The 22,086-nt window shown below is 36.7% G+C and overlaps 2 protein-coding genes across 2 annotated transcripts in view; one reads left to right on the forward strand and one right to left on the reverse strand.

The window, feature by feature from the left end:
- Nucleotides 1–22,086, reverse strand: part of CCDC146 (coiled-coil domain containing 146) — a 65,894-nt gene that overhangs the window by 40,744 nt on the left and 3,064 nt on the right. The gene's annotated exons all lie outside the window — the stretch shown is intronic.
- On the forward strand, nt 9,518–13,652 carry FGL2 (fibrinogen-like 2). Its single transcript, XM_009868691.1, has 2 exons — nt 9,518–10,215; nt 12,946–13,652. The coding sequence occupies exons 1-2, from the start codon at nt 9,594–9,596 to the stop codon at nt 13,650–13,652; spliced, it is 1,329 nt and encodes a 442-aa protein (XP_009866993.1). The 5' UTR covers nt 9,518–9,593.

Here is a 22,086-nt window from a genome sequence, read left to right on the forward strand (position 1 = left end):
TCAGTGGCCAGTATAAAGGATAGAGTCTGTCTTGTTTGTCTTGTCTGTCTTCTGGTGGGCTGAGAAGAAAATAGTTTTCCAGCTGGGATGACTTTGCTTCCTCCTAGTATCTAGAGTGGAATTAGAGCCAAGAAATCTACTGTTCTTCCACCTTTGGAAAAGGTATTCACAATACTAAAGCAAACTGCCTCTTGTGGTCATGGACATCCTCCAGCCCAATGGCAAATTACAGTAACTATTACAACAATTTTTGTCCTCAGAATATTTTACACTTTATTCCATTGCATAGAAACAAGCACATTTGGCCTTCTTGGGTTGTAATCACAGGCCTTGCCTACTGCCTATCTGTGGAGATACGCTTCTGCCTCTGACATTCCATTCCAGACCATGTCCTCACATGTCTTCTACATGTTTTTGTTTACAGGGAGAAACATCTTATGGTGGAGAACAACATCGGCTACTAAGTTCCCCTTTAGCAATCAAAATATCATTTGGAAAACTGTAAACTAAGGGCAATAATTGAATCATCTTAATTTTGTAAAAGTGTCACGCCTTTTATATCAACCATTTATTAAAATTTATACTATGTTACAGTATCTAGAATAACCATATATTAAAATGCAGCACAATACAAGTTAATTTAAAAAATCTACTTGTAATGGATTAAGTGAATACTCACTTTCCTGATGCTTTTCACATCTTCCAGAATAAATTTGTTTTTCAGGGAAATTAAAAATATGGAAGATTGACAGAATGTTGGATGGAAGGAGATATCTTGTACAAGGTACCTAACACCTCACACTTTCAGAAGAGAAATGCTTTCCAGAGAACACTAATATCTTTTATAAAGGTCAATACTAAAGCCTCCATAAGTCTTGCAAAGATTACTCAAAAAAAGAATTAGAAAAAAAAAATCTCAAAACCAAGCATCTTGCACATGTAACACAAGACTACACTGATTAATTTAATTTCTAATAAATAGCACCGTGGAAATTCAATGTAAAAATCAGAAAATATTCCTAACTTTTCTCTTATTTGTAAAAACACTTGAGTTTAAACAATGTATGTTTGAATAAGCTCTAGGCTAATTCAAAAAACACTGTATTTTGGCAGCATTGACTGTAATAAATATTAGAGCTTCCAGATTTCAATCTTAAGGAAGTAGGCTTGCAAGTTAGTTCAAAAAAAAAAAAAAAGTTGAAATTCAAGGACACAAAAGTAAAACAAGTAATGATAAAACAGCCTACAGTATTTAATATATATATATCTTCACATACTATAACATTTCAAAATGAAGGTTTCTGATAATTTTCTTCTGGTCTGTTGGATCTGTGTAAGATATGTTTCTATAAAAAAAGCTGTGTACAAGACTAATATCCCAAGTGTAAAAAAGAAGTTACATTTCACTCCTCCCTCTTCCCCCCAAGATATACTGATAGTTCATTTTATTGCTTGGAACCTCTCGGATTGCTGGCGTAAGTAAAATGGCAGTTCTCCACAGTTCTACTAACTATGTTGCTACATCGAAAAGGAAAAGAATGAACAAGAAGATGGAGTAGTGAAGAACAAAAAAGCTTGTGAGTGGCAATTGAGGGTGTCTTTTTCAGTCCTCTGTAAACCATAATGCCCTTGAAAGAACTGAAATAGTTTTGTTGATTTGATGATCTCAGATCTGGAGTCTGGAATATAGTCGGGTAAATATTCTTGAACTTTCAAGTCTTCCACTCCCTTTCCATGTCAGTTGTACTTAACTGTATTTTGGTTTTGTCAGCTTTTCTTGCTAATTACACAAGAAACTGGGACCCCACACATTTTTAAACACACTCTAAACTGACAGATCATCTGGATAAACTAAAATAAATTTTCCTTATCTAAATGGAGAATTATTGGAAAGTTAGATGAAGATTTGGCTGCTAATGGATGGTTGCCTGGCAACTTTCTACTTTCCTGTTCCCTATACTCCCATAAATGTAATTATATAAAAAGTATGGAAGTATTTAACTTATTACTGGATGTACTTGTATCTTTCCCTTTTAATTTAAATTTTCTGTTATGTTTATTTCATCCTATTAAGTTACTCTTTCTTTTATTTTACACTCATCTTTAACTAATTAGCATGAGTGTAATTTTCTAATGTTACATTTTTTCCTATTACCTTGCTATTTGAAGCTTGGCTTTTCTACCAGAAAAATAGAACATAACAAAACAAAACCCAAACCCAAATTCCAAAACAAACTTCTTTCCTTCAATCAGGGACAAGCCCCATGAAAAAAGTACTGGATAATCATGTCCTATGATAAAGATTTTGCTGAAAAGGGGAAAGTGAAGGGCATATCCTACATATTTTTCTAGCAGGAAAAGGCGAGTTTTCTAGCACTCAGCTGGAACCTTTTAAATACAGGAATCTATGAGAAAACCAGAAAATACTTATGCTCAGATAGCTCTTCTATATGCCAAAATAACTATCTCTATACCCATACCAGTAATAAGTTCATATCCGCTTACTACCAACAGCTCTTCCTAAGAGTTCTCTTCAAAATCTCTTGAAGAAAATTCCAAGAAATAGGGAGTACATTCAGGGGTGACACACAGTCTGAGGGAGCTCTTGTATATCCTTCCAGCTTGACCTCAGGTCCACTAGCCCCTGGATGTAGGGCCACAGTAGTTTCCCCAGGGCTGGAAAGTGGATATACATGAGATGCTGGTACAAAAGAGAAGATGTCAGAATATGAACGGGAATTAAAACCATAGAAGGGAAAGGATCCACCTGATAAATGAGGTAGTCTTCCACACGAGCAAAACTAGTGAAATCCATCCCTGACTACGTCAACAGCTCCTCACTCCTATATTAAGTGCAGTAGGCTTTTACATTCTCCATTTTAACAGTTTATATTCAACTCTTTCAGTCAGCTCAAAGCAGTATACCAAGGAACTCATATGGAATTTCAAAACAAGTTTTCTGTAACTCAAATCTGATATAAATAAAAACTCTAAGAACCTTGACGTTCCCTGTTTTGAATTTCAATGCTTTTAAAGCTTCTTTTGGGACTCTCCAGAAAGAAATAAAACTGAGACAAGTTTTAAATTTAAGATTCAGTCTGAATGTTGGTCCAACTCCTTGCATTCTTTTGACAAAAAAGGATCAGGAAAGCATGGAAGATAAATACAGTCACCACGAAGAAATTACTGATTAATGTAAATTACTCATTATGAAAGTGAAACACTTGAAGCTTCCTAGAAAAGACTTAATTTCCATAGTTCTCTAGAATCTCTGCATTCCATGGATATGATGGAGCTAACACATGTTTCTAATTATGCTTGCAGATATGGCAAAATTCTAGGCTCAAATGGAATAATAGTACTTTCCACCTCTTCATTCTAAGTGGTACATTTTGTAATTAGAACAGGACATTGTGACTACACCTAATGTCATATTAACACAGAATATCCAACATTTTATATTAATTTTACTTATTTCAAACATCTGAAAGATCTTGTCAAACAACCCATTTGCCTCATAATAGGAGACAACAAAAAATATCAAGGGATTGATATATTTTATAGTTTGTATACGCTAGGGATTCTATTATAGGATTAGCCACTACGGTTCTACTGGCCGGTCTGCTATGTGACGTTTGAAATTTCTTCTCTGTTGTTTATTTGAAGAGCTTTTCTTACCTCTTTTGGATACTATTTAGATCTTTAAACATTCAGGGAAGAAAAAGGGTAAGTGCTCCTCTTCAAGCAGAAAGTTTTGTATCCTCTGTCAAAATCCTCTGAGTCCACAGTTTGGACAACTACCACACAGCTCAGGTGTTTCTTAGTCTGGGTAGAAGGCAACACTGTCTCCTGCTGACTTTTCAGGGGTTATTTCTATATTGTAGGTAATAACAGGTACAAGCATACTGAATCCATGCTATGACTCCTGCATTTCTATCCTTGTTACTATTAGTCTCCACACAATCTATTCAATCCTTTAGAAGAGGTGAGCTAGGGATATCTGATGGTGTTTGGTTTATCTGTGCCTGATACCTCCAAATTATCTAGACAATAACGTGGACCCATGATAATGCACTAAGGGAACTGTAGATTTCTCAAGATCAGCCCATTGCTCAGAGCCAGTTCGTAACTGACAGTGGGGTAAAGGCATACATCAAAAACATTAATACATCTACTTGCAGAAGATATAACACCGTATTGCCTTATATAGAATTTCTACAATTTTACTTTAATTACAGATGGATCAGTCAGGCATCCTTTAACAAAAAATAAACTGCTGAAAAGCCTGCTAAAACTAACAAATAACAACTAGGAAAAATAATATCATGAATTCTTTCCCAAGGCATAGTTCATAAAAATTTTGTTCCCTGGTTCATGGGAAAAAGCAATCCCTACATGGAAAATACCAAAGTCATCTACCATCAAGATGATACAGTGAAAGAAACACTGCATCTAGTGGCCAGTAGTGTCTTGTAGTGCTCTGCAAGAGGAATCAGACAACAAAGAGGGTGATAGTTCTTCTAGTTCTTCCAGAAGAGAGGCGATTCCCCCCTTTACTCTGCTCTTGCGAGACTCCACCTCAAATATTGCATCCAGTTCTGGTGTCCCCACTGTAAGAGGGATATGGATCTTTTGAAATTAGTTCAGAGGAGGGCCACAAAGATGATCCAGGGGCTAGAGCCCCTCTGCTACGAGGACAGGCTGAGGGAGCTGGGATTGGTCAGTCTTGAAAAGAGAGGACTCCAGGGGGACCTTATAACTGCCTTCTGGTACCTGAAAGTAACCTAAGAAAGGATGGAGAGGGACTTTTCACAAAAGTGTCCAGTGATAGGACAAGGGGAAATTGAATTAAATTGAAGGAGAATGGTTTAGATTGGATCCTAGGAGAAATTCTTCAGTCTGAGGGTGGCAAGACTCTGGAACAGATTGCCTAAAGAGGTTATGTTTGCTCCCTTCCTGAAGATGTTCAAGGTCAGGTTGGATGAGGCCTTGAGCAACCTGGTCTAGTTAAGGGCATCCCTGCCCATGTCAGGGGGGTTGGATTAGATGATCTCTAAGGTCTTTTCCAACCTAAAATATTCTACGATTGTATGATTCAGTTTGGAGGTCCAGGTCTAGTCACACCAACCCCTGCATCAAAACCGTCTCAGTAAAGAATAAAAGACAGGTCATTCCATAGCAACTCACCTCTGAGGGGAGCAGAAGGCTTGATATGCAGGCTGGACCCTCTGCATGGGGAAGTCTGCTGCCTCCCTGGGGCCCAGGTTAGGGATACCTTCCCTGGTACAGCCCTCAGGTTATTATTTCCTTTTGGTCTTTCAGGTAGGCTGTGATGAAGTAGGGAGAAGAAGCCCAAGGGCAATGAAGAAAGTTTTCAGGGCCTTGGAATGACTGCTCAAGGGATTGGACGCACAAGTGATGTTCTCCTTTATATCTTCAGTTGTGGGGAATGATGAGGGGATAAACAGGAAAAGCCAGCAGATCACTGCCTGGCTCTGAGCCTGGTGCTACTCGCAGGACTTTGGGTTCTTTGACCATGGCTTGATATACAAGACACCAGACCTGATGGTAATGGATGAGAAAATCTTATCTCGTAGGGGGAAAAAGGTTCCAGGACAAGAGTTAGCAGGGCTTACTGAGAGAGCTTTAAACTAGATTCAGAGGAATGGGGATGTAACCGGGCTTGCTAGAGAGGCACCTGGGTGAAATAGCTCAGCACTTGCGGGGCAGCATGCTAGTATTTTTGAGAACCAAAGGCCTACCACTACTGAGGGCGGGATCTAATCAATGTTTCTAAATACTTAAAGGATGGGTGTCAGGAGGATGGAGCCAGCCTTTTTTCAGTGGTTCCCAGTGACCGGACAAGAGGTAAAGGGCACAGACTTGAACACAGGAAGTTCCATCTAAACATGAGGAGCAACTTCTTTACTTTGAAGGTGACAGAGCACTGGCACAGGCTGCCCAGAGAGGTGGTGGAGTCTCCATCTCTGGAGACATTCAAAACCTGCCTGGACACCATCCTGTGCTCCAGGTGATCCTGCTCTGGTAGGAGAGTTGAACTAGATGATCTGCAGAGGTCCCTTCCAACCCCTAACATTCTGTGATTCTGTGTGATTCTGCGAATGCGCCCAGACGTGCTTCACGTTTGTTCATACCGACCATTTGAACTGCTTACACAAACCTGGATGTTTCACAGCAACTCATCTGCAGGAGATGTTAACTCCCTGCACAAAGCGAGAAATCAAACAGATGGCAAACTCCTATGTTTTAAATTGCCATAGTCACTAGCTAAATTAACATCTGCCTACAGTCTTTGGTTTTTTCTCTTTGACCTACATTCCATTATCTTCCAGAAAAAAATCCATGCTCTAAAAAATCATGGGAATGGTTTATGCTGCTTTTGATAAACTTTGAATAAACAGCCCTCAGACAAGTCTGTTAAACCAAAATATATTACTTCTTTAACCTTGCAGCCACTGGGTAGTTCTGGGAACAGAATTAAAATCTCCAGCAGAATTTAAGAATACCCTGAACTCCCAGTATTTTTATCTTTAGGAAGATATGTCTGTGAGATTAAGATATCTCTTCAGTCCACGTAAAGAAAAATAGGTTCCTAAAAAACAAGACTAAATGAAAGGAAAAGCTACAAGAAAATCACCTTTAATGTAACTAAAGACTTTTGCAGAAAATCCTCACTTGTGATCATCAGTTGTTATTCAGATAGATCCTTTCACAGTTGAAAAAGATTGGCTTTTGGCTTTTGTGGCTGCTTAACTGAAGTTTTAAGTATTATACAGAATGCTCTAGGGATCTCGAAAAGCCCTATCTGGGAAGAAACTTTGCTTATGAACAAACTAAGTTCTCACTTTTGATCTGATCCCATACCTGTCATTAGTTAAGCTGCAACAGCATCTTAAGAGTTTAAGACTGCTCAGTGCCCTTTCTAAGGATGAAGTTCTGAAACTTTATCCCAAGGAAGGTAAGAGGTACGAAACACTAAAAAGGCTGTGGCATACTACTCTGAGCTCCTGAAGGAAGAAGAGACACCTGACAAACTGCTGGAAACGGATGTCCCCTGACAGAACAGGAAGACCAGTCCTCAGTTATGAGACTTCTCCAGAGCGGAGAAGCATATAGATATCTGATGGAGAAATGAAACTTTTGGGCTCCAAACAGATTGCTAGCAGTCAGCCTAGCAGCAGGACATCAGACTAGTAACAAAATCAGGAAGCTACAGAGCATCTCAAGACCACAGAAATCTCACGCAAAGGAGGAAGTAAATATCCCATAAGGAAGGTATATAAGGGATGAAGGAATGAATCTCTGGACAAAAATGTCTGAAAAGTTCAGGTATCTGAACTTTACTGTCTTTGACATTCAGTATTATTATAAATTTCTGCCTTTCTTGAAGTTACTGAGTTCTAATGATATTTTAGGCTTTCAATACAGCACAAAACTTATAAATTATAACAATATTTGATATGGATGTAAATATTTCAAGGCATAAGATGAGGTCTACCAAGGATAATTATTATTAATTTTATAGATACAGAATAGTTTGTCCAGTCAAAAGTACCATAGCAGATAGCAGAGTTCACTGTAAACTGAACAAACGGTGTGAGAGGAACATGGCTTCCCAGATAACAAGGATTTAGGAATTCTACTATATTTCTAAAATCCCTCAAAAGAGGCTGGTGAAGTTTTCCTCAATTTGACAGTAGCAGCCATACAGGACAAAAAAGCTCTGTAGATATCTGAATTTAGACTGATAGAAAAAAAATTTAGATCCTATAATCAAACATAAAAATTTTAAATTTTATTTACAAATTAAAATTATACATTTCTTCTGTTAAAAACATTTCAGTTTTGATCCATTTTTAACAAAACCAAAGTCATGTCAATATTTTACACCCTATAAATCACTGTCTGGGGGAGCCTTTCACCTTATTGATGGGTAACAGTCATGATCTTAAAGGGAGAAACACACAGCTTTCCCCATTACCAAGAGCATCATAGTAGGTTCTGGGATGTTCATTTAGAATATGAGAGGGGTAGATTCAAAACCCATTTCCCAAGAAAGTATGCAGATCATTGTGCTATGCAGGAATCTGAAGGAATTGCTTCAGCAGGTCAGACTAGTATTTTTTTTTACCAAGCCTCCCTCCTCTACTATCAATATAAGCCTGTTGTCTCTATAAAAGCTAGTAACATTCCACAGATCGTGAACTTACGGAGCATGTGTGTGACTAATGTCTGTTTAATATTTAATCTATATTATGAGTAATTTCAAACAGGATTTAGGAAATAAATTGTTCAGATTGGACTAATTAAACAAGAACTGGTATAAAAACCCTTTACTCATGCAAGTTTTTTCGTTCTTGATCAAGCTACGAATGCACAAAGGCATGTCCATGTAGCCTTGCTTCGGGGCACAAGGAAAATAACATCAGTCATTAAAGCAGCATAGGCACCATGTGTGAACGGCAAAGGTGGCTGTAGAGTAAAATAAGGAAGTACATGGCAATTGGCACCTAGAGCTGAAGTATTCCATTTGGCATGATTAGTCACGCAAAGTACATGATTAACTCTTACAGCTGACACAGGGCATAATAAAAAGAAGTGCAAGAACTGAAAATCAGGAATACAGAAAAGAAAATCCCTGAGTGATAGGCCTATGGGAGCTTCTTCCCTATCTCTCTCTGCGCCTTGCTTTAGATTCAGAATTTGGGACTTTATTCAGAACACCAAGACTTGCTCTGAGTTTTCTGGACAAACATTCCAACAGCTGGGGTCCCATGATCAAAGGTGAGGTGTGTGTCTTAAGTTTCCTTCTCTTCACTTAGAGAGGTTCAGTAAGAAGTACTAAGAATCAGCTAACAGTGAATTCTAACCATGATGGGCCATAAAAATAATTAATATTCCATATTATTATAAACAGTGCTGGGCAAAATAGTAAGAAGAAAGTGCTGCTTATCCTCCTTAATTTGTGACTTCACCCTGAAAAATGTTTGGAACCAAAACTATATGTGTGTTTTGGTATGCTCTGAGATTTAAATAATTTTCATGAATACATCTATTAAGTTAAAAGAAAAAAATTAGGAAGCAAGGGACTGAGTGTCAGTGAAGCTATTGCCGTGATAAACCTCAAACTGGGAAAGGGGCTGTTTTCCACCTTTTCCACCTGCTGTGGCAGAACTATAGACTGGCTTTGAGAAGCAGTTTTAGAACATGCAAATGTTAAGAAACGTATGTTACAAGACTGTTATGACACAGACCTAAGCAACTTAAGTGGGTTTTTTTCCAAAAAAAATTTTCCCCTTGCATAGCAAGGAATTAAACTGCACAAGTGATCAGCACACATGCATTTCATCATTTTGCTTACATCCTAGTTCTGAGTCAGGAATACACACTGAAATGTGCTATTCTTGCAAGCACTACCTACTCCGCTCTGCTATTAATCACCCGTGATGCAAGCACTCCCACCCATTTCTGAGAACAGTGTAGGCAGTCTGATAACTCACAGGCTTCAAGCTGCCCTTATAAAGTTGTTCCACTTTTGCATACTTCCTCATACTGCCAGTTTCTCTGTGAAGATGAAGCTGATCGTTTACTTACTCTTGCTGAAGACAGCTCTCCTGGCTTTAACAAATGTCTTTGCAGTTGTTTTAGAAGATGAAGAGGATGCTAAAGAAGGAAAAGCTACCGAGACTTGTCCTATAAAGCTCAAAACTAATCGGAAATGTGATGAAGGAGAGGACTGTCCATATCAGATAAATCTGCCTCCGATGACCATCCAGTTACCTAAAGAATTCAGACTGCTTGAGAAGACTCTCAAAGAAGTACAGAGCCTTAAAGAAGCAGTAAACAAGCTGAAGAAATGCTGCCAGGATTGCAAGCTGCAGGCAGATGACAACCAAGAAAGAGACAACAGTAACGAACTCCTGCTACCTAATGCAGAAACTCCAGCAGAAAACAGTCAAAGCCAAGATAACAGAGTAAAGGAGCTGCAGAGCAAAGTTAACAGAATGGCAACCAGCTTAAAAAATGCAAAGAGTCAGATTCAGACACTGCAGGGTCGTTTAGAGAAGATGAGCCTCATAAATATGAACAATGTAGAACACTATGTTGACAGCAAAGTTGCTAATTTGACTTTTGCTGTGAACAGCCTTGATTACAAATGTTCTTCTAAATGTCCAGCAATGCAGCCGAGACCTGGTATGTAACCTCTTTCTGCCTATATAAGCTTTCTGTGCATTTTACAAATATTAGGTAAACAGTTTTAGTCAAATTATAATCAAATAGCTGTGCTACTAACCTCACAAGTTTAGTATTTGCTCTCGTAGTGTTTATTTATATTCCTCTGTAACATGTCAGCTGCCACTAGAGGGTTACTGAGAGCTGCAGGTGTTCAATTCCTCCTAGAACTGGACTTTATTATGGGCTTTAAAACATGAATTTGCAAACTTTATTTTACACCATATTATCCCTCATTAAGGATATTAAACATCAGTAAACTACACTTCTCCTTGGATGAGAAGTGATTAATTTTCTCTAGTTGTACCTTAGGAAACTGCACGGTATTTTTTCCACTGTGAAACTTCAATTATTCTAAAAAGGACTGCAAGTGCTTATTAAACATTTAGTAAAATGTAAAGTCAAAAGTTACGTTTTTAAAAGATGGGTAATAAAATAATTTCTTTGACACCACAGCAAGTATCTGAAAGGCTCAGCTGAAAAAGTACTTCTCAAGTGGGCAATATATGTACCATCATTTTAATACTAAACCCTTAGCATCAATCTAATATATAAGCAATATAAAATAGAAAATAAGTGTTATCACTGACAAACACACTTTTATATTACTTTTTAATTGCCCTGATTAAAATTAAGAAATAGAACTACTAATTTATTTCTAATGTTGACTGTTATTAAGGGAAGATTGAGGGGGGTTTAAAGTCTTAAGATTTCTATATTATATATAAGAATCTTTGAAAAAAAGAAATATTTACAAGATTGACACTGTATTCCACCACTTACCTGTCATGCATTAGAAGATAGGGCTCTTTAGTGACAAAGAGAAAAATCAGACCACATTACAGTTTTTAAGCCTCTGTTGTTTAGCTATCAAGTTTAAAATAAAACTGTTCTTCTGTCTATTCATATTGAAAATTGACACATCTGCACATAGAATAGTGTATGTACAGCTTGACAGTGTGAAAAGATCAAATGAGTAATAATAAAGGTAATGTTTTTACTGTGTCAACCATCAGCTTAGGTATAAACCAATACAAATCACTTTAATTCAAATGTAAAACAATCACAAAAAGAATGTGTGATATTTTCTGTGTTGATAATGGGCAATGAATCAAATTCAAGTACAGCACTTCATAACAGATTGAATTCATTTTAGATATTTCTCACACTGTTGGATACTGTTCATAATGATCAGGTAGCTATTCCTTTTATTTTGCAGCAGCTGATGCTAAAAGTGTTTGTAGCAGCAATATATATGTTATGAAATCTAGCAAGGGTAATAGCTACATTTTTCTCCTTTCCAGGAGCTATTCATGCATCCACTGAAAGGAATAGAAAAACTTTAAATAAAGAGGAGTAGAACTGGGTTATAAAAGCATTTTATCTGAAATGTATATTCTCTGTAAATATCTGCTTTGAAACTTAGGCCATCAAAGATCTTACACAATGTTCAGTGAAAATAGATGAGGATTTATATTTGGCTTTTAAGCCTTTGATTCCTATACTTTGTGCTTTCATAGTTGTCCAGATTTCTGTACTGGCAAACAAGAAGTCCTGAGTCTTATTCCCTGCTGCAACCTGAGAACACTCCTCCCTTTCAAGAAGTAGTTTAATTGTTTAATTTTTCTAGGAAACATCAGCAATTCAAGTTTGCAAATCAACATGTCCACGAATTCAAATCTGCAATAGGAATGAACATTATGGTTTTGACCCTAACTCAGAAATTCTGAGAGCTCTCAGTACCACTTAAGAACATGGAACTATAATATTATGCTGTTAAACATAATGTCATTACTGGATGACATTGTAGATAAATATGTATTTTTCACTCTGCAGGGAAAACCTGGGGGTATTTTTCTTCTGAATAAAATACATCACCCAATGGTGGGAAAAAGCTGTGTTAAGAGTACACGCTGAAAGTCTTCTGTGCTGTAAAGCCAGCAATACACAGGAAAGCACCATCACTTTTCTAGCTTCATCTTTCTAGGAATCACAGTATTACTACAATAGATGACACAATTGTATTATTTTTTTTTTCTGCTTCCTAAAGTACAGTCAACATTAACACATGAAACATCCCTAATGCTGTTATGTTCTGTATCAAATGACGTCAACTGAACAATAGCCAGGTTAAAGTCATTCCCATATGCTCAAAGCTTTTTCTCTGACATACTGCCAGATGAAGATCTAAATTATAGACAGGATGTGATGGCACACATTTAAGTACAAAAAGCAGCAAGTGTGTAGCCATGAAGCATTAGAAATATGGACTGAAGGAATCATGCTGAATTCACAGAAGGTAATGGAAAGATAGAAGAGTAGAGGAAAGAAGAAAAGGGAAAGCAGACAAACAAAATGCCTCCATATTAGGCAGTTTTGATACAAGAAGTAATTTAAATGGGTTTTTTTGACCCATTTAAATGTGGTTTTTTGACATTTTAAATGGGTTTTTTTGGATCCATCTAAATGGGTTTTGCTATCTAATGCAGATATCCTGAGCACCATCTATTACAGAGTAAACCTGATGGAAGAAAACCTGTTTCTCACTAGAACTGAAATTGCCGAAATATTATTTCATAGGTCAAAGTCTCTCCAATCCAAGTTCTGTACACCACATCAGTCTGGGTAAAACTTTTTTTTATTTTTAAATTGCAACTATGTTTATTCTAACACTATCTGTTCTTCCACCAGTTATACAAATAATGCAGAGAGACTGTGCTGATCATTACACAGCAGGCAGAAGGAGTAACGGAATCTACAGGATTAGCCCTGACCCCAGAAACGATAGCTTTGAAGTTTACTGTGACATGCAAACGCATGGAGGAGGCTGGACAGTGCTGCAACGGCGTCAGGATGGTAGCACTAACTTTAACAGAACCTGGAACGACTACAAAAACGGCTTTGGGAACCTCAGCAGGGAGTTTTGGCTGGGGAATGACAAAATTCACCTCCTGACAAAGAGCCAGGAAATGCAACTGAGAATTGAACTTGAGGACTTCAACGGTATCAGAGAGTACGCGAAATACGAACACTTCTATGTGGCCAACGAATACCTAAAGTACCGTCTAAGTGTTCACGGCTACAGTGGCACAGCAGGAGATGCCCTTCGCTACAGTAAGCGTTACAACCATGACCAAAAGTTCTTTACAACCCCAGACAAGGACAACGATAGGTATCCTTCAGGAAACTGTGGAGCATACTACAGCTCTGGCTGGTGGTTTGATGCATGTTTGTCTGCCAACCTCAATGGCAAGTACTACCACCAGAAATACAAAGGTGTTCGCAACGGCATTTTCTGGGGTACATGGCATGGCATTTCTGATGATATTCCCAGTGGATATAGGCAAGCCTTTAAATCAGTACAAATCATGATCAGACCAAAAAGTTTCGTGCAGTAATTCTATAATTTCCTCTTAACTAGTCTGCATTGGATTGCATTCAAAATTGTACTGACTCAGTATTATACTCAGAATTCAAGTATTCAGTTATGTTTGGCATAAAATAGTTCTAGACAAAACAACATACTTGCACATAAATTTTTAGAGATGGTTTGACCCATATAATGTATTAAAACCAGCATGAATGTTTCTGAATAGTTATTACTAAGACTTTGTACAGGTTTGAGTCCTAGTATCGTTACGTAAATATCCTAAATACTGCTTTTGGTGCTTTTACTGACTGTGATCTACCGGATTGCATGATTTAAAACTTTTAAATGATCTTCCACAAATTGTGTCTGAATGAACACCTACATTTTAACCTGAAAATAACTCAGAGATATATCTGATAACTTCAAAGCTATACCATGGTAATATCAATATAAATTAGGAGAAGTGCTATAAATTACTGTTTTTACAGGCCTAGGAAACAGAGGGCCACAAGGTTTGCCAAAAGACACAAAAAACGCCTTGAAAAAGCCTGAGAACATGAAGATGATTCCTCAAATCTTATGCTCTTTATCAGAGATTATTCAAGGAAGTTGGTGAAGGAATTGAACAAAAGCAAGTGAAATTAATGTAGACAAGACATAAAGAAAGACAACATTTCTTGCTCATTTTGGTTCCTCTATTCATCTGAAGGTTCTGTTTGTCAGTTGTGGGAGAAAGGAGCTATTATGTAGCTTATTGCACATTTATATAATCAGGTAGATAGGTAGGAAGAAGACACTTTAAGAAGAATCCACATCTTTCCATTAGTGCTTCTAAATACATATAAAAAGCAGTTTACATCACCATTTTGCTTTCTCCTGAGTTTTTTAGATAAGTTAAATGTTACAAGATGACCCTTCCAGAGACTTAAGCTCTCTCATTTAAGTACTCCTCACTCTAGGTACTATTTGACCTTAAAATTATAAAAAAGATTATATTTTGTAAAATATAAAAAGAATGTGTTCTCCCTATTTTCTGACTACTCCTTTTGTAGTCCCAGAAACATGAACAATGCACTGGCAATTATAAACAGAAAAGTGAATATATGAAAGACTTTTTTCTTCTAAAATGTAACAAATGAAACAAATTTTCAAATACTTTGGGAAGTGCAAATTGAATAACCTACTGAATTGAAGATTAAAGCTCATGTTGTAGATAGCAAGCACAAATTTGACGATATGTATCTATTGCCTACCCTATAAGGGATATGTCTATTATTGCAGTGACTAATATTGTGAGCGGAGTTGCAATTTATCCCAGCAAGAGTCTATTTTGCTACATTGCTGATGCAAATCTTGAGATGCAGATAAACTATTCTAAGACTGTATTTCTTTACTAGTTAAAGTGTGGTCTCTGCTGTCATAGTCTTTTTAGTTAAAAAATACATTTTAAAAAAATACACCTCATACTTTACAAATATGATGTTTACTGTTTTTTAAGATGATAACAAGAATTATTATGGTTACAAGTTATACAAATAAGCAACAGTAGCAATTGCTAAATTGTAAAATACTAATATATATTTTAAGGAAGTAAATACTTTGAAGGATGTATCAGTGTGAAGTATAATTTGGTTTATTTTATTTCACTTTTAAAGAGTAATGGAAAGTTTTAATTGCTATATGTATAATCTTTGCCTAAGAACATGTTTTGAAGCTACAGAATATTTATTTTGGGATAAAAAAGGATTGTCTAAACAAACAAAAAAAAAAGCAACTTATGAAGTATTGGTTAGAAGAGCAAATAGATAATTGCATATGATTATATTTAATCATTTTGCATGAAATGCACATTTTGCTCCTATTCATTATATGGTAACTAGCTAAGTATGACAGTACCTAAAAGCTTCTACTTGAAAATGTCTTTTTCCTGCTCAGTTGTTAGAAGAGAAACTGTCCCTTTTTTTATCTTGTTTAAAGGAAACTTCATAAACCACAGAATTTGTAACAGAATAAGCAAATGTCATTAATACTATACACAAAATCCTTGTCTGATATCTTTGTAAAACCCTCCCCAAAAAAGCAAACCTGAATATTACCTGCCTGGAACTATTGTAGCTGAATCTCCATCAATGTGTACCAGCTTTTCAAAGTGTAACTCCATCTATTTGTTGCAAGTAGATTTTTGTTTTTCCTTGATGTAATAAAATTAAGCCACACTGCTGAAGGTGTATTACTGTCCCAGATGTTTATGGGTACTATCAGAAAACATTTCTGCCATCTTTTTGAAGCTACTTATATTTAGAAGGGAAAAAAGTAATCGCCCAATCAAACGTTTACATAGCCTGTATCTTTTAACATGAAAGAGAAGTAAACTCATGTGCTTTTTTGTATTATGCATAGCCTTTCAAATCGTATGCAACTTTCATCAAATCATGTGAATAGCAATAATACTCCAAATTAAAGAACACATTTTTTTATACAAACAAAAGCATTTGGTCTCTGCTTAAGGCTTAATAATTCAAAACATGTCTTTTAATTTACAGCAAACATCTATGTAATGCTGATTATCATATGAAAGCACTTGTGGTTTTGATCTTGCTAGTATTTAAATTGTGAATTTTAGTGAAGATTACTAACAGCAGGTTTGCTAGCAAAATTCCTAAGGGTTGTTTCCAAAAAATAAAGGCATAAACCCATCTGCTCAATGTGATCAGCCAAGCAGACTGTAATATCTTGGCTTTTTTATGCCTTGCTTAAACAACAAAATGTCAGAAAAAAAAGAAAAGAGAAGAAATTAAAAGAAGGTCTGAAAGCAGTGATTTTTAATTTTATTTTCTTCGCTTTTTTATGCAATTAATTATTTCCTAATGGTGTTTTTTGGGAAACACTGCAGTCAAACTCAGAGAGTGAGTTGTGAACAACAGGTAGTTTGACAATTTGGTGGAAAATAACCTGGAATTTATGGATTATTTCTAAGGAAAATTAAGATGGTTCTCAACCCATACCTAGAACACCATGTTTATAGCTTGATTTAAAATCAAACAAACAAATGCACCAAATTTACATAGATTCTATGACTTACATGTCTGAAAAATCAAACCACGAAGGATGTGACGTCAGGTTTTCGTAGATAAAAAAAGATAAGAACTTAATACTTTCCTACCAAGAAAGAGATAGAAATATATTTTTTTAAATGTGTTCTGTGTTCTTTTTTGCAAGAGGTAAAAGAAAAATAATACGTTATATATGGGCCTGAGGACATTTACATAAGTTTCAAAGAAAAATGGCTGAGCAATACCATCCACAGGCCCTGCTAAATGCAAACATTCCAGTTACCAAACTGATCTCATTCATTCACAGCTTTAATGAAACTTTCATGGAATTATAATACTCTGACCAGAAGTGAATTTGGCTATGACCCTCAATGGCAACTAGAAACAGAAAACAATATTTTAAGATGATGTGTCAAATCCAACTCTCACACAAGTCATGCAAACATCATATGAATCAGTGTTATTCTTTACATCCTTGTTCGTCAAGCTTTTCCGATCTCAGTAAAAGAAGAATCTGCTTGGAAAATAGTAACTGGAAAAAATAATCAAGACAAAGTGTAGATCTAATCTTACACTTTTACTGAAATAGTATGCCAACATTTAGAATTAATAAGAAGTATGTTTTACACTATTTTTTTTAAGCGATTACATGGACTCTATGACTTTTGTGGAGAAGTATCATCCACTTTGAGAAACACATACTCTCATTTATTTCTTTGGACATAGTACAAAAGCCTCTCTGTTTACCTCTGCAGCTTGGCCTCTGTGTGTTAAACCCAAAGATAAGGATCGTTTCTCATCTTTAGTCCCAAAAATTGAGAAAAGACCAAAATGCAAGAAAATGCTGCAGTTAAAGGTTATTCCTTCTCCTCAGCTCACAGCTTTTGGGAGCTGTGGTTCCTTTGTGTGGCACAAAACCTGCACTTGACTTTATAACAACATAGAAGAAACAAAACATAAATGCTTCCAAATGTGCTTTTCAGAAATGAACAGAAATACCACCTGCTTTGTGATACTCTGAACTTAGCCAACAGCTTCCCGGCCTTGCTTCACAATATCACCTGTTAGTGGTCAAAAGAATCTCTCAATGCAAAGAACATCCTACTCTGGCTCCGTTCCCACTCCTGCTGTTCAAAGGCATCTGTAAATACACCCCATCCCTCTACAGCTTTTTAGAGGTGCTACCACCAATTGGAACAATCGATTTTTCCTATCGCAACCGCTGATCAGTTTAACGTTCACTGTGCAAACTATTGTTTGCTTGCTGAAAGCTGTTGCAAAAAAGCCCTGGACTCTACCTTACAGACACATTATCATCCCTAGCTGACTCCCCAGGTGAACCACATTGACAAAGTCAGAAAAGGTTTATTTAATTACCAGTCCAATTCCTATGGGTGGACGTAGAGGCCACATCTGCCTTTGCTTTCTGTGCCAACATATTCATACAGCTTTTTTGTTGTGCCAGCAGCCTCTGAAGCATGTAAAGCACACTCCACAGAGCGTGCCAGGATCAGCTTAAGTTTGAAAATGTTGTTGGCATTCAACAGCTGTGTTAAGATTTTTATATCTTTCACAGAGCACATACATGTTTGGAGAGCAATGAAACAAACTATCCACTGCTATGGCTACCATGCAAAACTATACTTATGATCATACTTTATAAGAGTAGAAAACACACTAATGTCTGTGTACTTGAACAGAAATTAAACTGGTGCTCATATAAAAACCCCAAAATTTCTATCTTAGTCTACCAAGCTTGCTTTTCTAGGAAACATTTCATCTAAAGTTTTCTTGACTTTTTTTAAAAGAAAAGTTATTCACACCTACCATTTAACATAACTAAAAACCAGCTTGTTAGCAAAAGAAATTGAGAAAGGCTCTATCTTCTAGAGTGGCAGTTAGATGTCAGAAACCCTTGAAGAAATACATGAAATATTGATTCCTTTGTAATTATATTTGGAAGCTGTAGCCAAACTTTATGTGAATTTCTCTTCTTTCCTGCAGCAAGGTGAGACAAAAGAGAAAAAAGGAAAATATCTTTTCACCCTTAAACCACACTCAAACACTGATCATATGCATCATTCCATGACTTTAAAACTCTTCCAGCTAGCTGACCCACATAAATCAGTGTCAGATGAGCAGAAGGAAAATTTGCTTGAGAAGTTTCAGTTACTGTACTGTTCATTTTTTGGTAAACACAGAGATTTTGCTCTGTGTTTCCAGCAGAACGAGAATCTTGGTTAAAATCTTTATTAGAAGTTCACCACTTCTGGCAGTCAGGGCTAAGAAGTTCATTAATCTCAGAAAGACTCCAAGTTTCGAAATATTCATGAAAAACATTCACGAAAGCTTCTTTCGGCTTCCTGATGGCTGGTGGCCATAGGATGCTTGGACACCAGCAAAAAAAGATGTAGCATAATAGTCAAAATTTCCACCCCCAAAAAAAGCAGTGTAAATGAAAGACTTGATGCTGGTATCATATGGAGGGCACAGTCCGTTTTATCTTTATAGGACAGAGAGTGAAACAGTCTGCATTAGACCAATCAGAGAAATCTCCCAAAGGCATTAATTCTTCTGCAAATTTTGATTTAGCACATAAATGGAAAATGTTCATTAGAATCTGGATCAGGTAGAGGAAAGCTGAAAAACAACTTGAGCGGCCAGAGGACAGTGCAAGGAAGGGCAAAAAATTACAGGAATAAAAGGGCAAAAAATTACAGGAATAAAAATTATGAGATAGGGCAGGAGGCAATTTGTTAATCGGTCTTTCTTATTTTCATTCTGCCTAATTTTGTCATTTTGAGCACTTAATCCAGTTTCATGTCATGTCCTGTTGCTTTTTCTATTCAAATGGCAGTTTTAGTATGTCCTGTCCTGCTTCAGCAATAATAATAGTACTGCAACAAGAATAATATAAGCATAAAGCTCAGTGGTTTGAGCACGGTGCTGACAACAAGGACCAACACCGAGGTCGCGGGTTCGATTCCCGCTCGGTCCCCATGTGTTGCCTGGTCTAGTCAAGAGCTGGCGTCCCTGCCCACGACGGGGAGGTTGGACTAGATGATCTCTAAGGTCCCTTCCAGCCCAGGCCATTCTATGATTCTGTGATAAAGGGAAAAGTAAAATGTATTATATTGCCATCTGTTGATAAAAAAATCATTTAAAATTGCATGTAACAGATGTGTATAAATTCAGACCATTTTGCTGAAGCTTGCTACAAATAAAGTACACATTTTATAAAATTAATAGCTCTTGAAATTTAGGCAATGTACATGATATAATTCAATATATTTTTTCTGCCTTTTAAGAATCAAATTACATATACATGGTCTATAATACACTAAATCAAAAAAGAAAACAGTAAAATTTATTGCATCTTAAAGCATTTATGCACGTAATATATTTATTTCATCACACAGGTACTAGACTATGTAGTTTTCCATGGAAGTTATTAAAATGATGCAGATTGATTTATTTCTAATGGTGTATATGAGAAGAAAACATGATATGAGGAAAGATTCACAAGTCAAGGAATTCAGTAAGAAGTGTTTAGGAAAATGGTCTTTATTTCAATGACATAACAAAGGCTAAAAGAAGTGGAAAGTTCATTTTGTGAATGTATGACAGTTCTCTAACCAACAGCAGTGGAAGTACCAAGTTAGGCTGATGTCAACTTGGTAATATATAAAGACACTTGTTGAAAAAAAGCAAGTCATGATGGCCTGAGTGGCTTTTGTTTTTAATATTTTTATCTAACCCACAAGGCTAAACAATGTTACTATGTGTTATTAAAATGAAAGCGAGTGTGCGCGTGTTTGACTTCTTGCTAGTTACATGTTTGACTATCTGCAGTTTACATGAGAAAAACAAGACTGGCTTGACTGGAAGGTTTATTGATAGAGGGGATATATCTGTTCTCAAATAAATTTTATAATATCAAACGGTGTCCCTTCTGATAATTATTGGCTGCTGTGCAGGCATTAATGACTAGCCAGTAAATCAGAGACTGTATGACATAATTCTGCTTCCGTGGAAAAATTCTGAAACCCATTCCAAGAGGCTGAAGCCAATATCAATGCCACAACCTCTATGGTGACCGAAGTCATGTATTTTTCACTGAATTATGTATAAAGTTCAACAAAGGAAAACAAACAAGTCAGTGGAAGAGAATAAACGTGAATAAGTGATGAAAAGCCAAATTGACCCATAAAGCACAAGACCAAACTGTTAAAAATTATGGTAAGAATAAATGAGTCATAGTTCCCTTTTAAAAACTGACAACATAACTGAAAGACCTTATTTATGAAATCTTATACGAATTGCTTTCCACTGCACATTTTTCTTCTGAATTAGGAACAACTTCTAATACTACATTTACATTATCTTTCCCACTGATGGTTTATAATGTTATCAGAGTTAAACAAGTTTGCATGCAGAATAACCTCTTTAAAAAGGTTTTTTGGAGGAAAAAAACCAGCCAAATGATCTGATAATTTTCTAGAATAAGTCTAGAAAAACAAGTTTTCACCATGATTAAAAATCAGGAAAACAAAGGAGAAATCTAGAACATAGTTTAGAATGTGCTACCATCTAGTTCTATTTAATTTGGGAAAGCATGGGGGATAAAAGTATCTCATACTGCGCAGATGCTTCTCACTGACGTATCAAAAATTCTACCACAACTGAAAAGCTATAGGAAAAGTACTGGAATATCTAGAAAATAAAGTACTCCTGAAAGTGCAGTTTACACACTTTCAGTAGACAGAAGGATTTGAAGGTTCCTTCAGTGCATCGATGATAATTTCTTGATGTAAATGGTGGATGAGTCGACCAGGAGAGATGCGCTGCTGGATCTTGTAATCACTAACAAGGAGGGTCTGGTTGAAGCGGTGAAAGTTGAGGGCAGCCTTGACTGCAGCCACCATGAGATGGTAGAGTTTAGGATCTTGTTCGACAGGAACAGAATACCAAGCAGGATCATAGCCCTGGACTTCAGCAGGGCCAACTTTGGCCTCTTCAAGCAATTGCTCGGGAAATCCCATGGAACAGGGTACTAGAAGGTAAAGAGGCCCAAGAGAGTTGGTCAGTATTCAAGGACCACTTCTTCCAAGCTCAAGATCAGTGCATCCTATCAGGTAGGAAGTCAAGAAAGAGAGCCAGAAGATCTGCATGATTAATCAGGGAACCCGTGGGCACACTCAAGTGGAAGGAGAGAGTCCATAGATCATGGGAGGAGGGGTTAGCCACTTGGGTGAAATAGTAGACTGTTGTCAGAGGATGTAGGGAGGCAACTAGGAAAGCAAAGGCCTCCTTGGAATTAAACTTTGCAAGGGAGGTCAAGGACAACAGCGAGGGCTTCTTCAAACACATTGCAGACAAAACTAATGTAGAGGCAGTGTAGGCCCTCTG

The sequence above is a fragment of the Apaloderma vittatum genome, unplaced genomic scaffold, assembly GCF_000703405.1.
Source record: "Apaloderma vittatum isolate BGI_N311 unplaced genomic scaffold, ASM70340v1 scaffold4884, whole genome shotgun sequence".
Taxonomy (NCBI): Eukaryota; Metazoa; Chordata; class Aves; order Trogoniformes; family Trogonidae; genus Apaloderma; species Apaloderma vittatum.